The sequence below is a fragment of the Monodelphis domestica genome, chromosome 2 (assembly GCF_027887165.1).
Source record: "Monodelphis domestica isolate mMonDom1 chromosome 2, mMonDom1.pri, whole genome shotgun sequence".
In the NCBI taxonomy this organism is placed as follows: Eukaryota; Metazoa; Chordata; class Mammalia; order Didelphimorphia; family Didelphidae; genus Monodelphis; species Monodelphis domestica.
The window spans coordinates 452,563,258-452,580,595 of NC_077228.1; the positions used below are offsets into that span (position 1 = coordinate 452,563,258).

A 17,338-nucleotide genomic window follows, 5' to 3' on the forward strand; every position below is an offset into this window, starting at 1 on the left:
ATGATTATAAGGTGATATCTCAGAATTGGTTTGGTTTGCATTTCTCTAATTAGGAGTGATTTAGAGCTTTTAAAAAATATATCTATATATAACTTTGGTTTCTTCATCTGAAAATTGTTCATATCTTTTCCCCATTTATCAATGGGGGGTGTCTGTTATTCTTATAAATTTGACAAAGTTCATTTTTTAAATATGAAGCCTCTATCTGATATGCTGTCTATAAAAATCCCCCCTCGTTTTTCTATTCTCCTTCTAATATTAACAGCATTTGTTTATTTGTACAAATTTTTTTTCAATTTAATGTACTCAAAATTATCCATTTTACATTTTACAATGCTTTCCATCTCTTGTTGATTCATAAATTCCTCTTCTATCCTTAAATTGGATGGGTGGCATGTTCCTCGTTCTTCTAATTTACTTCTAGTATCTTCTTTTATTTCTAGATCATGAATCCATTGTGATCTTATCTTAGTGAATGGCGAATGATATTGGTCTATACCTAGTTTCTGTAAAACTAAATTCTAGTTATCATAGCAATTTTTATCAAACAGTGATTTCTTATCCCCAAACCCTGGATTTATGATTTTGTCAAATATAAGATTACTATAATCTTGTTGTATATTTGTTCTGTTCCATTGATTTACCTTTCTATTTCTTAGCCAGTACCAAATGGTTTTGATAATTACAGCTTTATGATACAATTTAAAATCTGGAATTGCTAGATTTCCTTTTACATTTAAAAATTAATTTCTTTGATATTCTTGATCTTTTATTCTTCCAGATGAATTTTGTTATTATTTTTTCATGCTTCACAAAATAATTTTTTTGTCATTTAATTGGAATGGCATTTTCAGGTAGATTAGTTTAGGTAATATTGTCATTTTAATTCTATTAATTCTGTCCAACCATGAAAAATTACTATTTCTCAAATTACTTAGATCTGACTTTATTTGTAAAAGAATGTTTTAGAATTATATTCATGTATATTTAGTTCCTGGGTTTGTTTTGGCAGGTATATTCCCAGGTATTTTATTCTATCTATGGTTGTTTTAAATGGAGCATCTCTATTTCTTCTTGCAAGACATTGTCAGTAATATAAAAAAACCAACATATTGTGGGATCTTGTTTTTTTTTTATCTATTCTGCTATCCATTTTTATTTTATGCATGAATTCATCCCATTCACTTTCAATGTCATAATGACTACTTCCATTCTGTTTTTTCCTCACTGTTTATCCTTAATATACCTTCTCTCCTTTTTGCTGTATCCCTCCTCCTCAGATGTCCAATTTCTTCTGCCTGTTATCTCTTCAATTTGACCCCCTTAGAAAATTTCCCTTATCATCTCCTTTTGCCCTCCTAGTTCCACATTGTCCCACTTTTCTGAGGATCCCTCCTTTTTCTTTTCCTCCTTACCTTTTTTGTTCCTATTCTACCCACCTTTCTAAAAATCCCTACCTTTTCCCTTCTATTTCTTGTCATGAGTTCTTTATTTTTATGCGGAGTCCCTCCTTTATTCCCTCACCTTACCCTCCTAATTCTTGGTATATGCTCCCTTCTTGGTACCCTTCCTTTTTCTTTTCCCCATGCCCTACTTTCTCTTAATCTACTTTTCCTTCTCTTAGTCCCTCAATCTCTTAAGGGGTTTTCCTTTGTTTGATTCTGTACTGGGGTGGGAGAATTAGGAACCAAAGTTTTACAGATATCTGAAAGGTAGGGAACAGATAGAGAGAAGCACTACTTCCTCTCCCAGGCAGAGTTGTCCCAGAGAAAGTGAAGTTGGATCAATGTCCAGAGCTGAAGGGTAAGAGGAAATCCCCTTCAATCTCTGGTTTCTGTTCTCTTCTCTGGATGATTATTATTTGTGATCCCCTTAGTTGAAGAAGAGATGTCAGGTTCTTCAGTAAGTTATAAGATCTATTTATTAGTTGATAAGTCTGGAATGGTAGGTTAGGGAAGAGGGAAACAGGAAGTCCTTATTCTATTTTCCACCTAAAGTCTCTTCAGGGGTTAAGGGCTTAGGTCTAGGGACCTAAGTCCCAGAAGACCTTTTGTGGAGTTAGGCTGGTGTAATTTCCTGTGGTTGAGATACAGCTTTGAAGGAAAGGCTTTGGGGTGGAAGTCTCTTGCCTTCCCCAAAGGGAAAAAGTCTTTATCCACCACTTATAAGGAAAGATGGCTAATCTGGGTCTCTTCAGATCAACCAGGGATTGTAGCAGGTTAAGCTTAGCTCCTTCCCCTCTCAGTTCAGAAGGGACAAGAAGATATTTTCTCAACTGTCTACCTGCTTTTCTTAGCTGGAGATTCCAGTCCCATCCCCCACTGCCAGCCAAAGTTCCGTTTCCTTCTTCTTCTTCTTCTTCTTTTTTTTTTTGGAATTAATTTATTTAGTCAATTTAGAACATTATTCCTTGGTTACAAGAATCACATTATTTCCCTCCCTCCTCTCCCCCACCCCTCCTGTAGCTGACATGCAATTTCATTGGGTATCATATGTGTCCTTGGTCAGATCCCATTTCCATGTTGTTAATGTTTGCACTAGGATGATCATTTAGATTCTACATTGTCAGTCATATCCCCCTTGACCCATGTGATCAAGCAGTTGTTTTTCTTCTGTGTTTTTTACTCCCACAGTTTTTCCTCTGAATGTGGATAGTGTTTTTTCTCATAGATCCCTCCAAGTTGTTCAGGATCACTGCATTGCCACTAATGGAGAAGTCCATTATATTCGATTGTATCACAGTGTACCAGTCTCTGTGTACAGTGTATTCCTGGTTTTGATCCTTTCACTCTGCATCAATTTCTGGAGGTCATTCCAGTTCCCATGGAATTCCTCCAGTTCATTATTCCTTTGAGCACAATAGTATTCCATCACCAACAGGTACCACAATTTGTTCAGCCATTCCCCAATTGAAGGGCATCCCCTCATTTTCCAATTTTTTGCCACCACAAAGAGTGCAGCTATGAATATCCTTGTACAAATCTCTTCTCTTATTATCTCTTTGGGGTACAAACCCAGCAGAACTATGGCTGGGTCAAAGGGCAGACAGTCTTTTAGCTCTCTTTGGGCATACTTCCAGATTGCCCTCCAGAATGATTGGACTAATTCACAACTCTACCAGCAATGCATTAATGTCCCAACTTTGCCATTGCTGTCATGTTAGCCAATCTGCTAAGTATGAGGTGGTACCTCAGAGTTGTTTTGATTTGCATCTCTGATTATAAGAGATTTAGAACACTTTTTCGTGTGCTTATTAATAGTTTTGATTTCTTTAACTGAAAATTGCCTATTCATGTTGTTACAGACAAAAGAGTGGTTGCCATAAACTGTGACTGCAAAAATGTGGGTTTCAAGACTGTGAATTGCCAAAAGCTGTAAAGATAATTTTTAGTGTCTTGATTTTATATCAAAAATAAGTGGTCACCATGGGAAAAATTGCCAAATATGAAATACCCAAGTCAGCTGGATTTTATGGAGATTTTAATTAATATAAATGAAGGAATTAAGGAAAGGGAAAGAGACAGAGTAAGAGGAAATAGGAAAAGGAGGAAAAAAAGAGGAAATAGTAGGAAAAGGCTAGGGCCTAGGCCAATGGCCTAGGCCTTTCTCTTTAAAAGAGAAACTAAGTCAGTCTTTAATCACTCACCACAAGATCTTTCCAAGCAAAACTCCAGTGTTTAGAGAGACCCTCCAGTTCAGCTCCTGAGCTCAACTAAGTTCAGCCACCAAGAGACCTCACCGAGAGAACCCAGTTCTCAGTTCCTGACCTCCTTTTAAAGAGAATTTTCTCCTATGTCACCTCCCCTAAATTTTCATATCTACCAATCACAGTAGATGTTTTCCAAAGGTCTGACCATTCTTAATTCACATCTTGTTATCACCTTCTTAATTCACATCTTGTTATCACCTTCTCTGGGTAGACTAAAACTTCTGAGTAATTCACATCTCTTTGCTAAGCTTGCCCTTTTAGAGATTAATTTAACCTTCATTGGTACTTAGCACCCTTTTGTATTAGATCTAAAAATAGACCTAGCTTAAGGGCTTTTGCCTCACTATAAGTATGAGTTAAGTACTTTTTCATTTTTCAGTAAGGAGTTTACAACTTTATCTTCCCCTAAAGTATGTCTAAGTATGGGTGGAGTAATTTTAAAGTTCCCAATAAGTTCCTGATCACAGAGTTTGAGAAATTTTAAGATTCACAATGTCCCTTGCCCATTTATCAATTGGAGAATGGCTTGATTTTTTGTACAATTGGTTTAGCTCGTTATAAATTTGAGTAATTAGACCTTTGTCAGAGGTTTTTGTTATGAAGATTGTTTCCCAATTTGTTGCTTCCCTTCTAATTTTGGTTGCATTGGTTTTGTTTGTACAAAACCTTTTTAATTTGATGTAATCAAAATTATTGATTTTACATTTTGTGATTTATTTTCTAGCTCATTCTTGGTTTTAAAGTCTTTCCTTTCCCAAAGATCTGACATGTATACTGTTCTGTGTTCACCCAATTTGCTCACAGTTTCCTTCTTTGTATTCAAGTCATTCACTCATTCTGAGTTTATCTTGATGTAGGGTGTGAGATGTTGATCCAAACCTAATTTCTCCCAGGCTGTCTTCCAATTTTTACAGCAGTTTTTAATCAAGTAGTGGATTTTGGTCCCAAAAGCTGGGATCTTTGGGCTTATCATAGACTGTCTTGTGGAGGTCTCTTACCCCAGGTCAATTCCACTGATCCTCCTTTCTGTCTCTTGGCCAGTATCAAATTGTTTTGATGGCCACTGCTTTATAGTTTCATTTGAGATCTGGGACTGCAAGGCCTCTTTTCTTTGCATTTTTTTCAAGGTTTCCCTGGATATCCTTGATCTTTTGTTCTTCTAAATAAACTTTGTTATGGTTTTTTCCTAATTCAGTAAAAAAGTTTTTTGGTAGTTCAATGGGTATGGCACTAAATAAGTAAATTTATTTGGGTAGGATTGTAATTTTTATTATGTTAGCTCATCCTACCCATGAGCAGTCAATGTTTTTCCAAGTGTTTAGATCTAGTTTTAATTGTGTAGAGAGTGTTTTGTAGTTGTGTTCATATAGTTCCTGTGTTTGTCTCAGCAGATAGATTCCTAAGTATTTTATATTGTCTAAGGTGATTCTAAATGGAATTTCTCTTTCTAATTCTTGCTGCTGAGATGTGTTGGAAATATATAGAAATGCTGATGACTTATGTGAGTTTATTTTGTATCCTACAACTTTGCTAAAGTTGTTGATGATTTCGACTAGCTTTTTAATTGATTCTCTAGGATTCTTTAAGTAGACCATCATATCATCTGCAATGAGTGATATCTAGGTCTCCTTATTGCCTATTTTAATACCTTCAATTTCTTTTTCTTCTCTAATTGCTACTGCTAGTGTTTCTAGTACAATGTTAAATTATATAGGTGATAATGGGCATCCTTGTTTCACTCCTGATCTTATTCAGAAGGCTTCTAGTTTATCCCCATTGCAGATGATGTTTGCTGATGGTTTTAGATATATACTGTTTATTATTTTTAGGAAAAGCCCTCCTATTCCTATGCTTTCTATGTTTTCAATAGGAATGAGTGTTTTATTTTGTCAAAGGATTTTTCTGTGTTTATTGGGAAAATCATGTGATTTTTGTCAGTTTGCTTGTTAATAAGGTCAATTTTTCCCCTGTGGATGATTTTCCTAATATTGAACCATCCTTGCATTCCTGGTATAAATCCTACCTGGTCATAGTGAATAACCCTTGTGATCACTTGCTGGAATCTTTTTGCTAATCTTATTTAAGATTTTTCCATCTATCCCTAATTTGTTAATATATGAACAAGGATATGAATTTCCCCATGAGTACTGCTTTGGCTGCATCCAATAGATTTTGAAAGGATGTCTCATCATTGTCATTTTCTTCAATGAAGTTGTTGTTTCTATGATTTGTTCTTTAACCAATTTTGGAGAACCATATTCTTTAATTTCCATTTAACATTTGATTTACCTCTCCATATACCCTTACTAATTATTATTTTCATTGCATTGTGACCTGAGAAGGTTGCATTTATTATTTCTGTTCTTTTGCACTTGTTTGCAATGCTTTTATGCCTTAATACATGGTTAATCTTTGTGAATGTATCAGATGCTGCTGAAAAGAAGGTGTATTCCTTTTTGTCCCTATTTATTTTTTCCACATATCTACTAATTCTAAGATTTCATTCACTTCTCTTACCTCTTTCTTATTTATTTTTTGGTTTGATTTATCTAGTTCTGATAGAGGAAGGTTCAGGTCTCCCACTAGTATAGTTTTTTTTATCTATTTCATCCTTGAGCTCCACTAGTTTTTCCTTTAGAAATTTGGATGTTATACTATTTGTTGCATACATGTTGAGTACTGAAATTTCCTCATTGTCTATACTGCTTTTTATCAGGATGTAATTACCTTCCCCATCTCTTTTAAATAGATCTATTTTTACTTTGTCTTTGTCAGATATCATGATTGTGACTCCTGCCTTCTTTTTATCAGTTGATGTCCAATAGATTTGACTCCATCCTCTTACATCACCCTATGCCTGTCTACCTTCCTCATGTGTGTTTCTTGTAGACAGCATGTGGTCGGGTTTTGGATTCTAATCCGCTCTGCTATTTGCTTGTGTATTATGGGTGAATTAATTCCATTCACATTCAGAGTTATGATTACCATCTGTGTATTTCCCAGCATTTTGATTTCCACTCCTAGTCCTGCCTTTTCTTCTTTCACTATTTCCTTCTACACCAATGTTTTGTTTTTAATCAGTCCCCCTAATCCCCACTCTTATTTTACTTCCCCTTTACCCCCAACCCTTCTTATTCCCCCTTATTTTCTTTACAGTCTTTTTAAACACCCCCCCATCATCTCTCTCTCATACTGTTTCCCTCCCCACCAGTCTGTTTGTTACCCTTCTACTCCTCTATAGGGTGTGAATCTATTCTCTGCCCCAATGGATTGGATTGTTCTTCCCTCTTTGGGTCAATTTCAATGCACGTAAAAGTTGAGTATTTCCTATCTCCAACCTCTTTACCCTTCCAGTGTATTGATGTTCTCCCCCCTCCCGCCATGAGTTTCTTTGTGACATATAAATTTACCCCCTTTTGTTTCTTTTCCCATTTCTTTTAGTATTAACCCCCTTTTTTAGCTCTAATTGTATATATATGTATATATACACATATATACACACATATGTATGTATTTATGCATACATATATCTGTATACATATTTACATATTGGCATTTCATCCTATACAGTTTGTCACTATTCCCTCTAAGTATAATTCTTCTAGCTGCCCAGGTGATAATAACAATTTTTAAGAGTTACCAATGACCTCTTCTTATAGGGATACATATTATTTAAACTTATTGGGTTTCTTAAAAAAAGTTTGTTTTTTTTGTTTTGTTTTTCTTTTTTCCCCTCTTTCTTAATTACCTTTTGATGATTCTCTTGAGTTCTGTGCTTGGGCATCAGATTTTTTGTTCTGGTCTGCTCTTTTTTTTACAAATGCTTGGAATTCTTCTATTTTGTTAAATGACCATACTTTCCCTGTAAGAATATAGTCAGTTTTGCCAGGTATTTTATTCTTGGTTGTAGACGTAGTTCCCTTGCTTTCCAGAATATCATATTCCATGCCTTTTGGTCCTTCAGTTCAGTGTAGATGCAGCCAGATCCTGTGTTATCCTCCCTATGGTTCCATGGTATCTGAATGACTTATTCTTAGCAGCTTATAATATTTTTTCCTTGGTCTTTTAGTTTTTGAATTTGGCTATAATATTCCTGGGTGTTGTCAGTTGGGGATTAAGTACCGGTGGTGATCTGTGGCTTCTTTCAATCTCCACTCTTCCCTCTTGTACTAGAATATCGGGGCAGTTTTCATGGATAATTTCCTGTATTATGATGTCCAGGCTTTTTCTTTTGTCATGGTCTTCCCAGTAGACCAATGATTCTTAAGTTGTCTCTCCTGGAATGATTTTCTAAATCTTCTGTTTTGTGAATGAGGTGCTTCATATTTTCCTCAATTTTTTCATTCTTTTGATTTTGTTTTATAGTATCCTGCTGCCTTGTGAAGTTGCTTGTTTCTAGTTGTTGTATTCTGGTTCTTAAAGACTGAATTTTTTCCCTGGCTTTTTTGTCATCCTTCTCCTTCTGGTCTTATTTTCTTTGGAGGTCATCTTTAATCTTCTTTGCCTCATCTTTCATTTCCTTTGCCTCATCTTTCATCTCCTTTGCCTCATTTTCAAGCTGGTTGATTTTGTCTTTCAAGACACTATTTTCTTGTTTTAGTTCAAGTGCCTCTGTTTCCAGATGATTTATCTTAGTTTTTAAGTTTTTTTTCCCCTGTTGTCTTCACCTCTCTTAATTGTGTTTGAATTGTATTTTGAGTTTTTCCATAGCCTGTATCCAATTTGCTGGGGTTTCTGTTTTTTTTTTTTTTGCTTGGAGTTCTCTAATCTTTCTCTATTCTGTTTGCTCTTTGTTCATTGCCTATATAGAAGCTGTCAATTGTAATTTCTTTTTTCTTTTTCTGTTTGTTCATATTTACCCCTTCTTTACTCTCTGCTGTTGCCTGGGCTCTTGCTCCTCTCATTTTTATTTATTTATTTATTGTGTGTGTGTGTGTGGGGGGTTTGGGCTTTTCTTTCCACCTTCACCCTTGGCACTTTGATAGTAAATCTCTCAGTGCCATCTGTGGGGGAGGTTGTTGGAGCTTGAGCTTCCCTCTCCTCTGGAGGCTTTAATGGGGTTAAGTCCAGCAGTCTGTGGGGGAGGGGTTTTGGAGCTTGAGCTTCCCTTGCCCTCTGAAGGTTTTGATGGGATTAAGTTCAACTGGGTTGTTGAATGTGCCCTGAGGCCAAAACTTCAGGAAATAGGGGGAGGCAAAGTCAATATGGAGTGTCTCCACTGCTGCAACTATGCCTCCCACTTTGCCCTCTGTGTTTCTTCTCTAACTGCTTCCCCACTGCCTGTGTTGGACACTCTGAGCCTGGCACAGCTTTGCCAGCAAGGTACTCCCTCAAGTCCAGCGCCTTTGCCTGCCCAGAGCTTTCAGCTTCCGCTGACGGTTTAGCACTCTAGGTGGGGGAGGGGTCCTGGGACCTTTTTTCTTCCTTCCCCATAAACCAGAGTGTTCTTGACTTCTGACTTTTGGGGGTGTACCGTTTATGTTGAGTCCAGCAGGAGGGTTCCTTGGCTCTGTCTTGTTGTTAGGTTTGATTTTCAGTCCCCTAGAAGCATTTAGTTTGTAATCAGTGAAGAAGGGTTTTCAGAGGTCTAAACTTTTGCTGCTTCTACGCCGCCATCTTGACTCCACCTTTCCCTCTGTTTCCTTTTTGCATGAGATTTCATTGTAAAATCTAGTTTTTGCATTTCCTTCAGTATCTCTCTCTCTCTCTCTCTCTGTTTCTCTCTCTCTCTCTCTCTCTCTCTCTCTCTCTCTCTCTCTCTCTCTCTCTCTTTCTCTCTCTCGTCCACAGCTCCTCCCTTGTTTTATCCCAGCACCTGCCTTATCTCCTCCCATTTCCCTCTTATTTCTCTGTATGTTAAGAAGATTGTTACTCTTCTCATTGTGTATATTGTTCTTTCTTTATCTCAGGTCTGATGAGAATAGGAATCTCATACTACTATCTCTCTACCTCCTCTTTCATTCTCTATGGAAGTTCCTCCGCCCATCCCTCCTTCATGTGACTTAGGCATTCTACCCTACTCCTCCTGATCTATTCCACTACCATTTTGGTTTATTCTATTCCATTCACCTTTACCAACCAAACTTTCTATTCAGATGCACCCCTCAAAAACACCCAGGCAATATAATGCCATTCTCAGGGGCCCTGGATAACATTTTACATACAAACTTCAAACATTTCAACCTTTTGGGACACTTATTATTCTTTCATCATTACCTTTATATGTTTCTGATAGATCAAATTTTCTATTAAGTTCTGGGTTTTCCCCTAGGAATATTTGAAACTCCTTTAGTTCATTAAATATCAATTTTTTTACCTTTAATAATTATGCTGCTTTTCATATTTTTATGTTATTCTTGGTTTTAAGGCTAGTTCTTTTGCTTTAGGAAATGCTACACAGGCTCTATATCCTGTATTCTTTTAATGTTGTGGCTTCTAAGTCTTATGTTATTCTTACTGTAGTTTCACAGTATTTAATTTATTTTTCTTGTTGCTTGTAGTAATTTTTCCTTAACCTAGGAGTAACAGAACTTAGAAATTATGTTCCTGTGCATTTTCATCTTAGGGTCTCTTTTGATTTGTGGATTCTTTCAATTTCTATTTTACCCTCTGATTCTAGAATTTCTGGACACTTTTCCTTGATGATTTCTTGGAGTATGGCATCTAAACTCTTTTTAAAAAAAACTCTTACCTTCTACCTTAGAATCAATACTATGCATTGGTTCCAAGGCAGAAGAGTGGTAAGGGCCGAGCAATGGGGGTTAAGTGACTTGCCCAGGCTCACATAGTTGGGAAGAATCTGAGTCCAGATTTGAGCCTAGGACCTCCCATCTCTAGGCCTGGTTCTCAATCTATTCAGCTACCCAGCTGCCCTCTAAACTTTTTTTTTAAAAACATGAATTTCTGTGAGTTAAACTATTCTCATATTGTCTCTCTTTGATCTGTTTTTCCAGGTCAATTGTTTTTGTGACATTTCCTATTCTCTTCTATGATTTCATTCTTTTTATTTTGCTTTATTATTTTTTGTTGTCTCAGGAAATCATTAGCTCCCTCTTGTCTAATTCCAGCTCTTAATCAATTATTTTCTTCTGTGAGTTTCTGGATTTCTTTTCCCATGGATGATTTTTCTTTTATAATTTTCTTGATTTTCTTGCATAACTCTTATTTTTTTCCTCAACCTCTCATTTAATTTTTGAGGTTTTTTAAAAACTCTTCCTAAACCTCTTTTTGGCCTTGTGGCCCTTTATGGTATTTATTTTATTTCTTTTTTTTTTTTGAAATAAATGTTTTTACTTCATTGTCCTCTGAGTTTGATTCTCTATCCCCATAGTTGTTATCAATAGTTGGATTTTTTCTTTTTTGATTGCTTTTTTAAAAAATTAGTGGCTAGCTCAATAGATTTAATTATTGGCTTTTTGCTGGACTCCTAAGGTTCTTACAGTACTGGGGTATATTACCTCAAGTTTCAGGACTTGGTGGGAGTTTGTTTTTTCCTGGGACCTATTTGGTTGTTCTAAAAATTCTATAATTTATAATCCAGGGTCTGATGTAATCTATGGGTCTTCTGCTCACATTCCAGTCCATGATTAGTCTCAGATGCTCCATTCAGAGTTGTTGGGCAGTTCTACCACTTGCAACTATAAGCAGACAAGCCACCTCCCTCTGTGGGCTGGTGGGGATCCCTTGAGCTAAGAGCACCTCAGACACAAGTGCTTCCAGGGCCCTCTACCTATAGATTCCCACATTATTTTCTGGGATATAAGCTCTTGGGCTCAGCAAACAAGGTGAGGTTGCCAGTCCTGTCCTCAGGCATCCAGTGCCTGTGGTGATGGGACCGAGGCCAGGGAAGTCCAAAGTCTTCCTTTTTAGTTGTCCTTAGATATTCAGCTTCACTTGCCTTTTTTTTTAGCATTGATTCTGCAGCATTATTTTTGGTTGTTTGTATTGGGAGAGTGAGGAAGCTTCACACCCCACTTTACCATCTTCCCACTGAATTGGACCTATAGAGAATATCAGTTCTTAGGATGGAAAGGGTGATGATAACAGACAGAAGAAAGAAGGGACTCTCATTTTTAATTTTGTTTCTTATTTTCTCTCTACATGAAGAATGATTTTTGGACCAGAAGATATGGAACAAAAATAACAAGAAGTTGATATGCATGATAAGCAGAAAAGATAGTAAGATAGCATCTAGCTATACTTTATGAGTTCATATTGCTTGGCCCAGATGAACTTCATCCTAAGGTGCTGAAAGAAATATAGAAATGATTGCTGACCCACCACTGGTGAACTTTGAAAATACTGATGAGAATATTCAATTACCCAAATATCTACTATTGTGCTCTCTCTGTCTCTCTGCCTCTCTCTCTCTGTCTCTCTGTCTCTCCTTCTCTCTCCTTCTTTTTCTCTCAGAGCAGCCAATAATTCTTTGAGTTTCTTTATAGATAATTTTTATCTTTCATAAGGTAAATGATCTAAAAGGGGAAAGTTGGTACAACAACTGATTGTCACCATCAAAGAAGAACTAGTTACTTGGGTGATGACCTTGAAAGAACTGACCACTTCATTTCAATATTCATGACAAAGAAAGAGGTTATGTTTGAACTGTTGCTTGGATAAAACCACCCCAGGGGATAGATGATGGAAAGCAAACAAGCAGAAATCTCTGTTAAACTCTTAATTTGTTTCCATTTTTCTCTGGGAAAGAGAATGATCTTTGGACTCAAAAGGATGAGAACTGTGGGTTTTAAAGTGTTGTGGACAAGGGAACTGCATCCCCCAGTGTGCCTCAGGGGTCCCATCCTACTATTCCCTGCCATGGAATTGGTCTTGAATGGACCAATCCTCTGCTGGAGGAGGACCACGCCCCCTACTTCCAGGCACAGGATTGGTCTATATAAGGACCAATCCCCACCTAGGAATCTAACTAGATTTAAGGTTTAGGGAGTTAGTTAATTTCAGCCAGGGAACCTCTGGTTTTTCTTACTTCATTAAAGTTAATAAGATAAAAAGAGTTTTTCTTATTTTAATCATTTCAGAACAAAATAACTAATAGAAAGTCAATACCAACTAAGTAAGGAGTTAGTAAAAATGGGTACTTTCCTAAATTTGATGTAGTTGCTATGCCCACACAAACTATGTCTTTTGAGTTTGAAAGTCATCTGTCAGGTTGATTAGTGAGCCTTGGTCAGTGTTCTTTGCAAGATCAAAGAGAATGAGAACTAATCTTTCCATTTTTGACATAATTATTAGACAAGTATGATCAGGGAATGCTATGGATATAATTTTTCTAGATTTATTATAAGCATTTCATAATATCTCATGCTGTTTTGGTGTAAAAGATGGGTTAGACAATAGAATATAGTAAGAAAGATCTTGGAACTGGTTTAATGGACATATCCAAAGAGGAGTCATTCATGGCTTCATGTCAATTTTAGGAATTCCCTAGGAATGTGTACTGATATGTCTATCTTAGATCCTATCAAAGATATAGTTATTGAAACATGAAATAATCTCTTTAAAGTATAGTTTCTTTTACATGATAGATGCTTGATCATCTTAAAGACCATTTTTCTTCTCTTTGTATATTCAAGAGAACCTTATACCTTCTATAGTAGTTTGCAAGTAGAGGCAATCAGTTAGTTGGTGGTTGTTGAATGAACAAGATATTATATAATGATAGTAATAAAAAACCCTCAATACACCCTTGTTTTCTTTAATGTTATTAAATATGAGGCCCAGTGTTCCATGATAGAAACTTAATTTTTTTTTTAATTTTACCTTTACTTTCTGTCTTAGTAACAACTTTAAGAAGGAAGGGCAAAGGATAGACAAATGGAGTTAAGTGACTTGCCAAAAGTAACATAGCTAGGAAATGTTTTGAGACCATATTTGAACCCATGTCCTTCTTACTCCAGATCCATGCCAAAAACTTTAAAAAGAGCTTAGGAAAAGAACATCTGACTCAAAATAAAATTTAAAAATATTATGTCTGCAGCCAATGTTTTATTTTGCATGATTTGTTCCCTTGTAACTTACTTGTTAAAAGGAAAGATTCAAATATGAGTATGCTTGGTTTGGGGCTGGTTATGTGTGGGAAGTGGCAAAAATGTTCCCAAAAAAGAAAAGAAAATAGAAAAGAACAGAGAAAGATATTGAAAGAGGAGAAACTGAATGGAAAGTTTGGAGTTTGGTGTTGAATTCATCCTCCATTTCGGTACCACATGAACTTTCCAGAAACAAGTGCTGTGAGGTCTAGTTTGTGTCCCTCTGCTCCTCCCTACAAAGACTTTGGAATGTGGTGCCCACATTGCTGCTTGTGGCCATATGGGTGGATGCTGTGTTGATTAGACCAAGTTTGGTGAGATGACCCAACTGTTCTTCAGAGAAAACACTCCTCTCCCTGACTCAGACACAGAGAACAAAGCTGCAATTGTTAACTGGATCACTCCTCCAGAGTTTTGTCTCAGTTTCTCTCCAAGAAATAGAATTAAAGCAGAAAAAAATGGTTACTGGGGACATGTAGCAGTGGCCAGCATCGACTACATTTATTCACAGTCCATTCCATTCACTCTGTACTCTATGTTCCTTTTTTGCTAACATTGCTCCTGTTATATAAAGAAAATAGCTGGTCTTCTCCCAAAAAAGAAAGAAAAAAGTACACATCAGCAAAAGATTTTAATAGAAAAAAACATAAAAAGTTGTGGTTTTTAAAAAATACTATGGCTTGATTAAAGCAGGATAATAACGAAAATCTGTTTTAATTTCTAGAATTATTTTCAAATTTGGAGAACAATCTAAGATTATACATCTTATTCTTTCAGCTACACCTCCTTTTGTATTATAAACTTTCTCTCTTTTTATAATCACACTATCGTCTATATTTCCTCCTGTCTAAAAAGGTTCCCCTGCCATTTCCCTGGTTTATCTGCATGTGTCCCTATACTCTGCCTCCAACTTATCACCCATCGTTACCACATTTCAGATTTTTTTTATGACAACAAAAGCTTCAAATCTCTCAGTGTTCATCAATGTTATAGGGCAAGCATGTAGATTGGTGAGTGGCCAATTGAAATGTATTATATCTAGACTTCTATCAGATTAAAATACGGTGTAAGAGCAATGGGTTCCTTATATTAAAAAAAAGTTACTTGACAAATCAGCAAGTATTTATTAAGCTTTTTTGTGTGACAGGCACTGTGTGAGGTGCTAAGGATACAAGGTCAAAGAATGAAACTCACAATATCCAATATGTGGTGGGTATTATATGGTATTTTATGAAATATATTATAATTTTGCATATTGTGGTTATTTGTGATTGAAGTGATCTATTCTCCATCCTCCATCTTTCTCCACTCCTGATAAAAATATTGTTCTATAGACCAGGGGTTGGTATTTGGTCTTCCTGATTGGACCTTTCACACCACTGTACCTTCCACCAGTGTCAATCCCATGGCTGTTATCAGCTTCAACTCTTCTTTCTTAGCCCAAACCTTGAGACTTTGGTCCTTGGCTGTTATTAAAATAGCAGCAGAACTGAGAGTCATCACAGTAACAGAAAAAACCAGCAGTTGAATGGACTCGAGCCATAGGAGATGGCCACAGTTGGTGGAGAGGAGCTAGAACCAGAGATCATGAGACATGCAAAGGTAGAATGTGTTTTGGGAGAAGAAGAGCCAGAAGCAAAATTCAGCCCAGAAACCTTTGTTGTCCACCCTTACCTAAAGTGATCCAAAGAGCCCAGAGATTCAGACCTGATGGGTGGGATTGAGCTCCATAGTCTGACCTGAAGGCATTTATCTGAAGCCTTCCATACATACTGTGTTTGGCACAACAGCATAAAGTGTCATTGAATGAAATTGCTGTTATTTTAAAACAACCAACCAAAGTAAATGATCTCTTAGTAATGTTTCTTTTCTGGGGTCCTTGGTTTTAGGCCAAAGAAGAAAGAATAGTCCAATTGGAAACTGAAAATGCTGTTCTTCATCTGAAACTGGCTGAGGTAACATATACTTTTTTCAGTGCTCTGCTTTTAAATTAAAAATAAAATGATCATCCTTTGGATTCATATCACCTTCGTTTCTCAGTATGTCCCACACTTAGAGAGCCAACACTTCTAACAAAGCATAAAAAAGAGGAGAAAAACAAATCTACAATTTTTTTTTGTTAGATTCTGCAAATCTAACAAAAACATCAGTCACATCCAACATTATAAGCAATGTTTTATGTCTAAGATCATCTCCCTCTGCAGAGAAAGGAAGAAGGATGCTTTCTTATTATCTCTTCTTTGGCAGTCAAATTTGATCATTAAGATTTTCTACATTAATTAAGATTTTTGTTGTTATCCCTTCCATTTAAATTGTTGTAATTTTATGTACTGTTTTATTGACATTTCACTTCATATTATGTCTCTCTGTATTCTTCACATTCATTCATTCCTAAGTGTAATGATATTCCAAAACATATCCATACCACCATCTTTTTAGCCATTCTCCACTAGATTGCTATCTACTTGGTCTCTAGTTCTTTGAAATTTCTAAAAGTCCTGCTATAAATATTTTGGCATATGTTTTTAACCATATGCTTTTTAAAATTTTTTAAAATTTTATTTTTTTCCTAAATTACATGTAAAAACAATCTTTAACATTAAAATTTTTTAAACCAGTCTCATCTTTTCTTTCCTACCTTTCCTGCTCTTTGAGATGGCAAGCAAACTGATAAACATTTTACATGTGCAATAATGTAAAACATTTTTCCATATTAGTGATTTTATGGAAGAGAACTTGAACAAAAAAAGTGAGAAAGTAAAATACAGTATAATTTGGTCTATGTTTAGATTCCATCAGTTCTTTCTTTGGAGACAGATGGCATTTTTTTTTTATTGTGAGTCTTTGGGGATTGTCTTGGATCACTGTATTGCCAAGAATAGCTGTCTTTCACAGTTGTTCATCATAAAATATTGCTGTAATTGTATATACTCTTCTCTTGGTTCTGCTCACTTCACTTTGCATCAATTCATGTAACTTTCCAGTTAACCACATACTTTTAATATTTTAATAATGCTATTACTATTACTGATTTGTTGTTAAACCAGTTTTCAACATATATTTTGATAGGCTGAAATTTGAGGGGAACCTTAACCCTCATTTTATATCTCTTCCAGTTAAAATACCAAGTTCTGGAAAAACCAAAGTTTAGTTTTTGAACTATTTATGCTTCTAGTCTTGAAAGAACTTAAGCCATTTTCTGATAATATTAGGTGATGTTCTGAATGACTACCCGATATCTTAGGGCATTCTTATAGAACATTAACATAAAGATTACCAAATGTTTCATCTTATAAATTTCCTCAAGGCTTCCAGGATCATTCTGTATCATCTTTTTACATAAAACAAAAACAAAATTAATTTCCTAGCTTTCCTTACAGATGTTGTGCTCAAAGCCTAGAAGAGAGCATAGACAGAGGAATCATTCTAGACATTAGAAGAAATAGATTTATTCTACTGTTACTAAAAAAGTGTTTGCATACTCCAGATTCAGACTTAAATCTCCATCACATCCTCAGAATACTCATCACACTTTCATAAAGGGTCCAGTTAGAATAGAACAAAGCCAAATTATGTCTGAAAC

At 35.9% G+C, this 17,338-nt stretch overlaps 1 protein-coding gene across 1 annotated transcript in view; it reads left to right on the top strand.

Moving 5' to 3' along the window:
* Window positions 1-17,338, top strand: part of KIF25 (kinesin family member 25) — a 134,388-nt gene that overhangs the window by 15,866 nt on the left and 101,184 nt on the right. Inside the window, exon 2 of the mRNA XM_007484911.3 lies at window positions 15,645-15,710. Within this exon, the coding sequence (XP_007484973.2) occupies window positions 15,645-15,710 (66 nt within the window). The remainder of the gene's footprint in view (window positions 1-15,644; window positions 15,711-17,338) is intronic.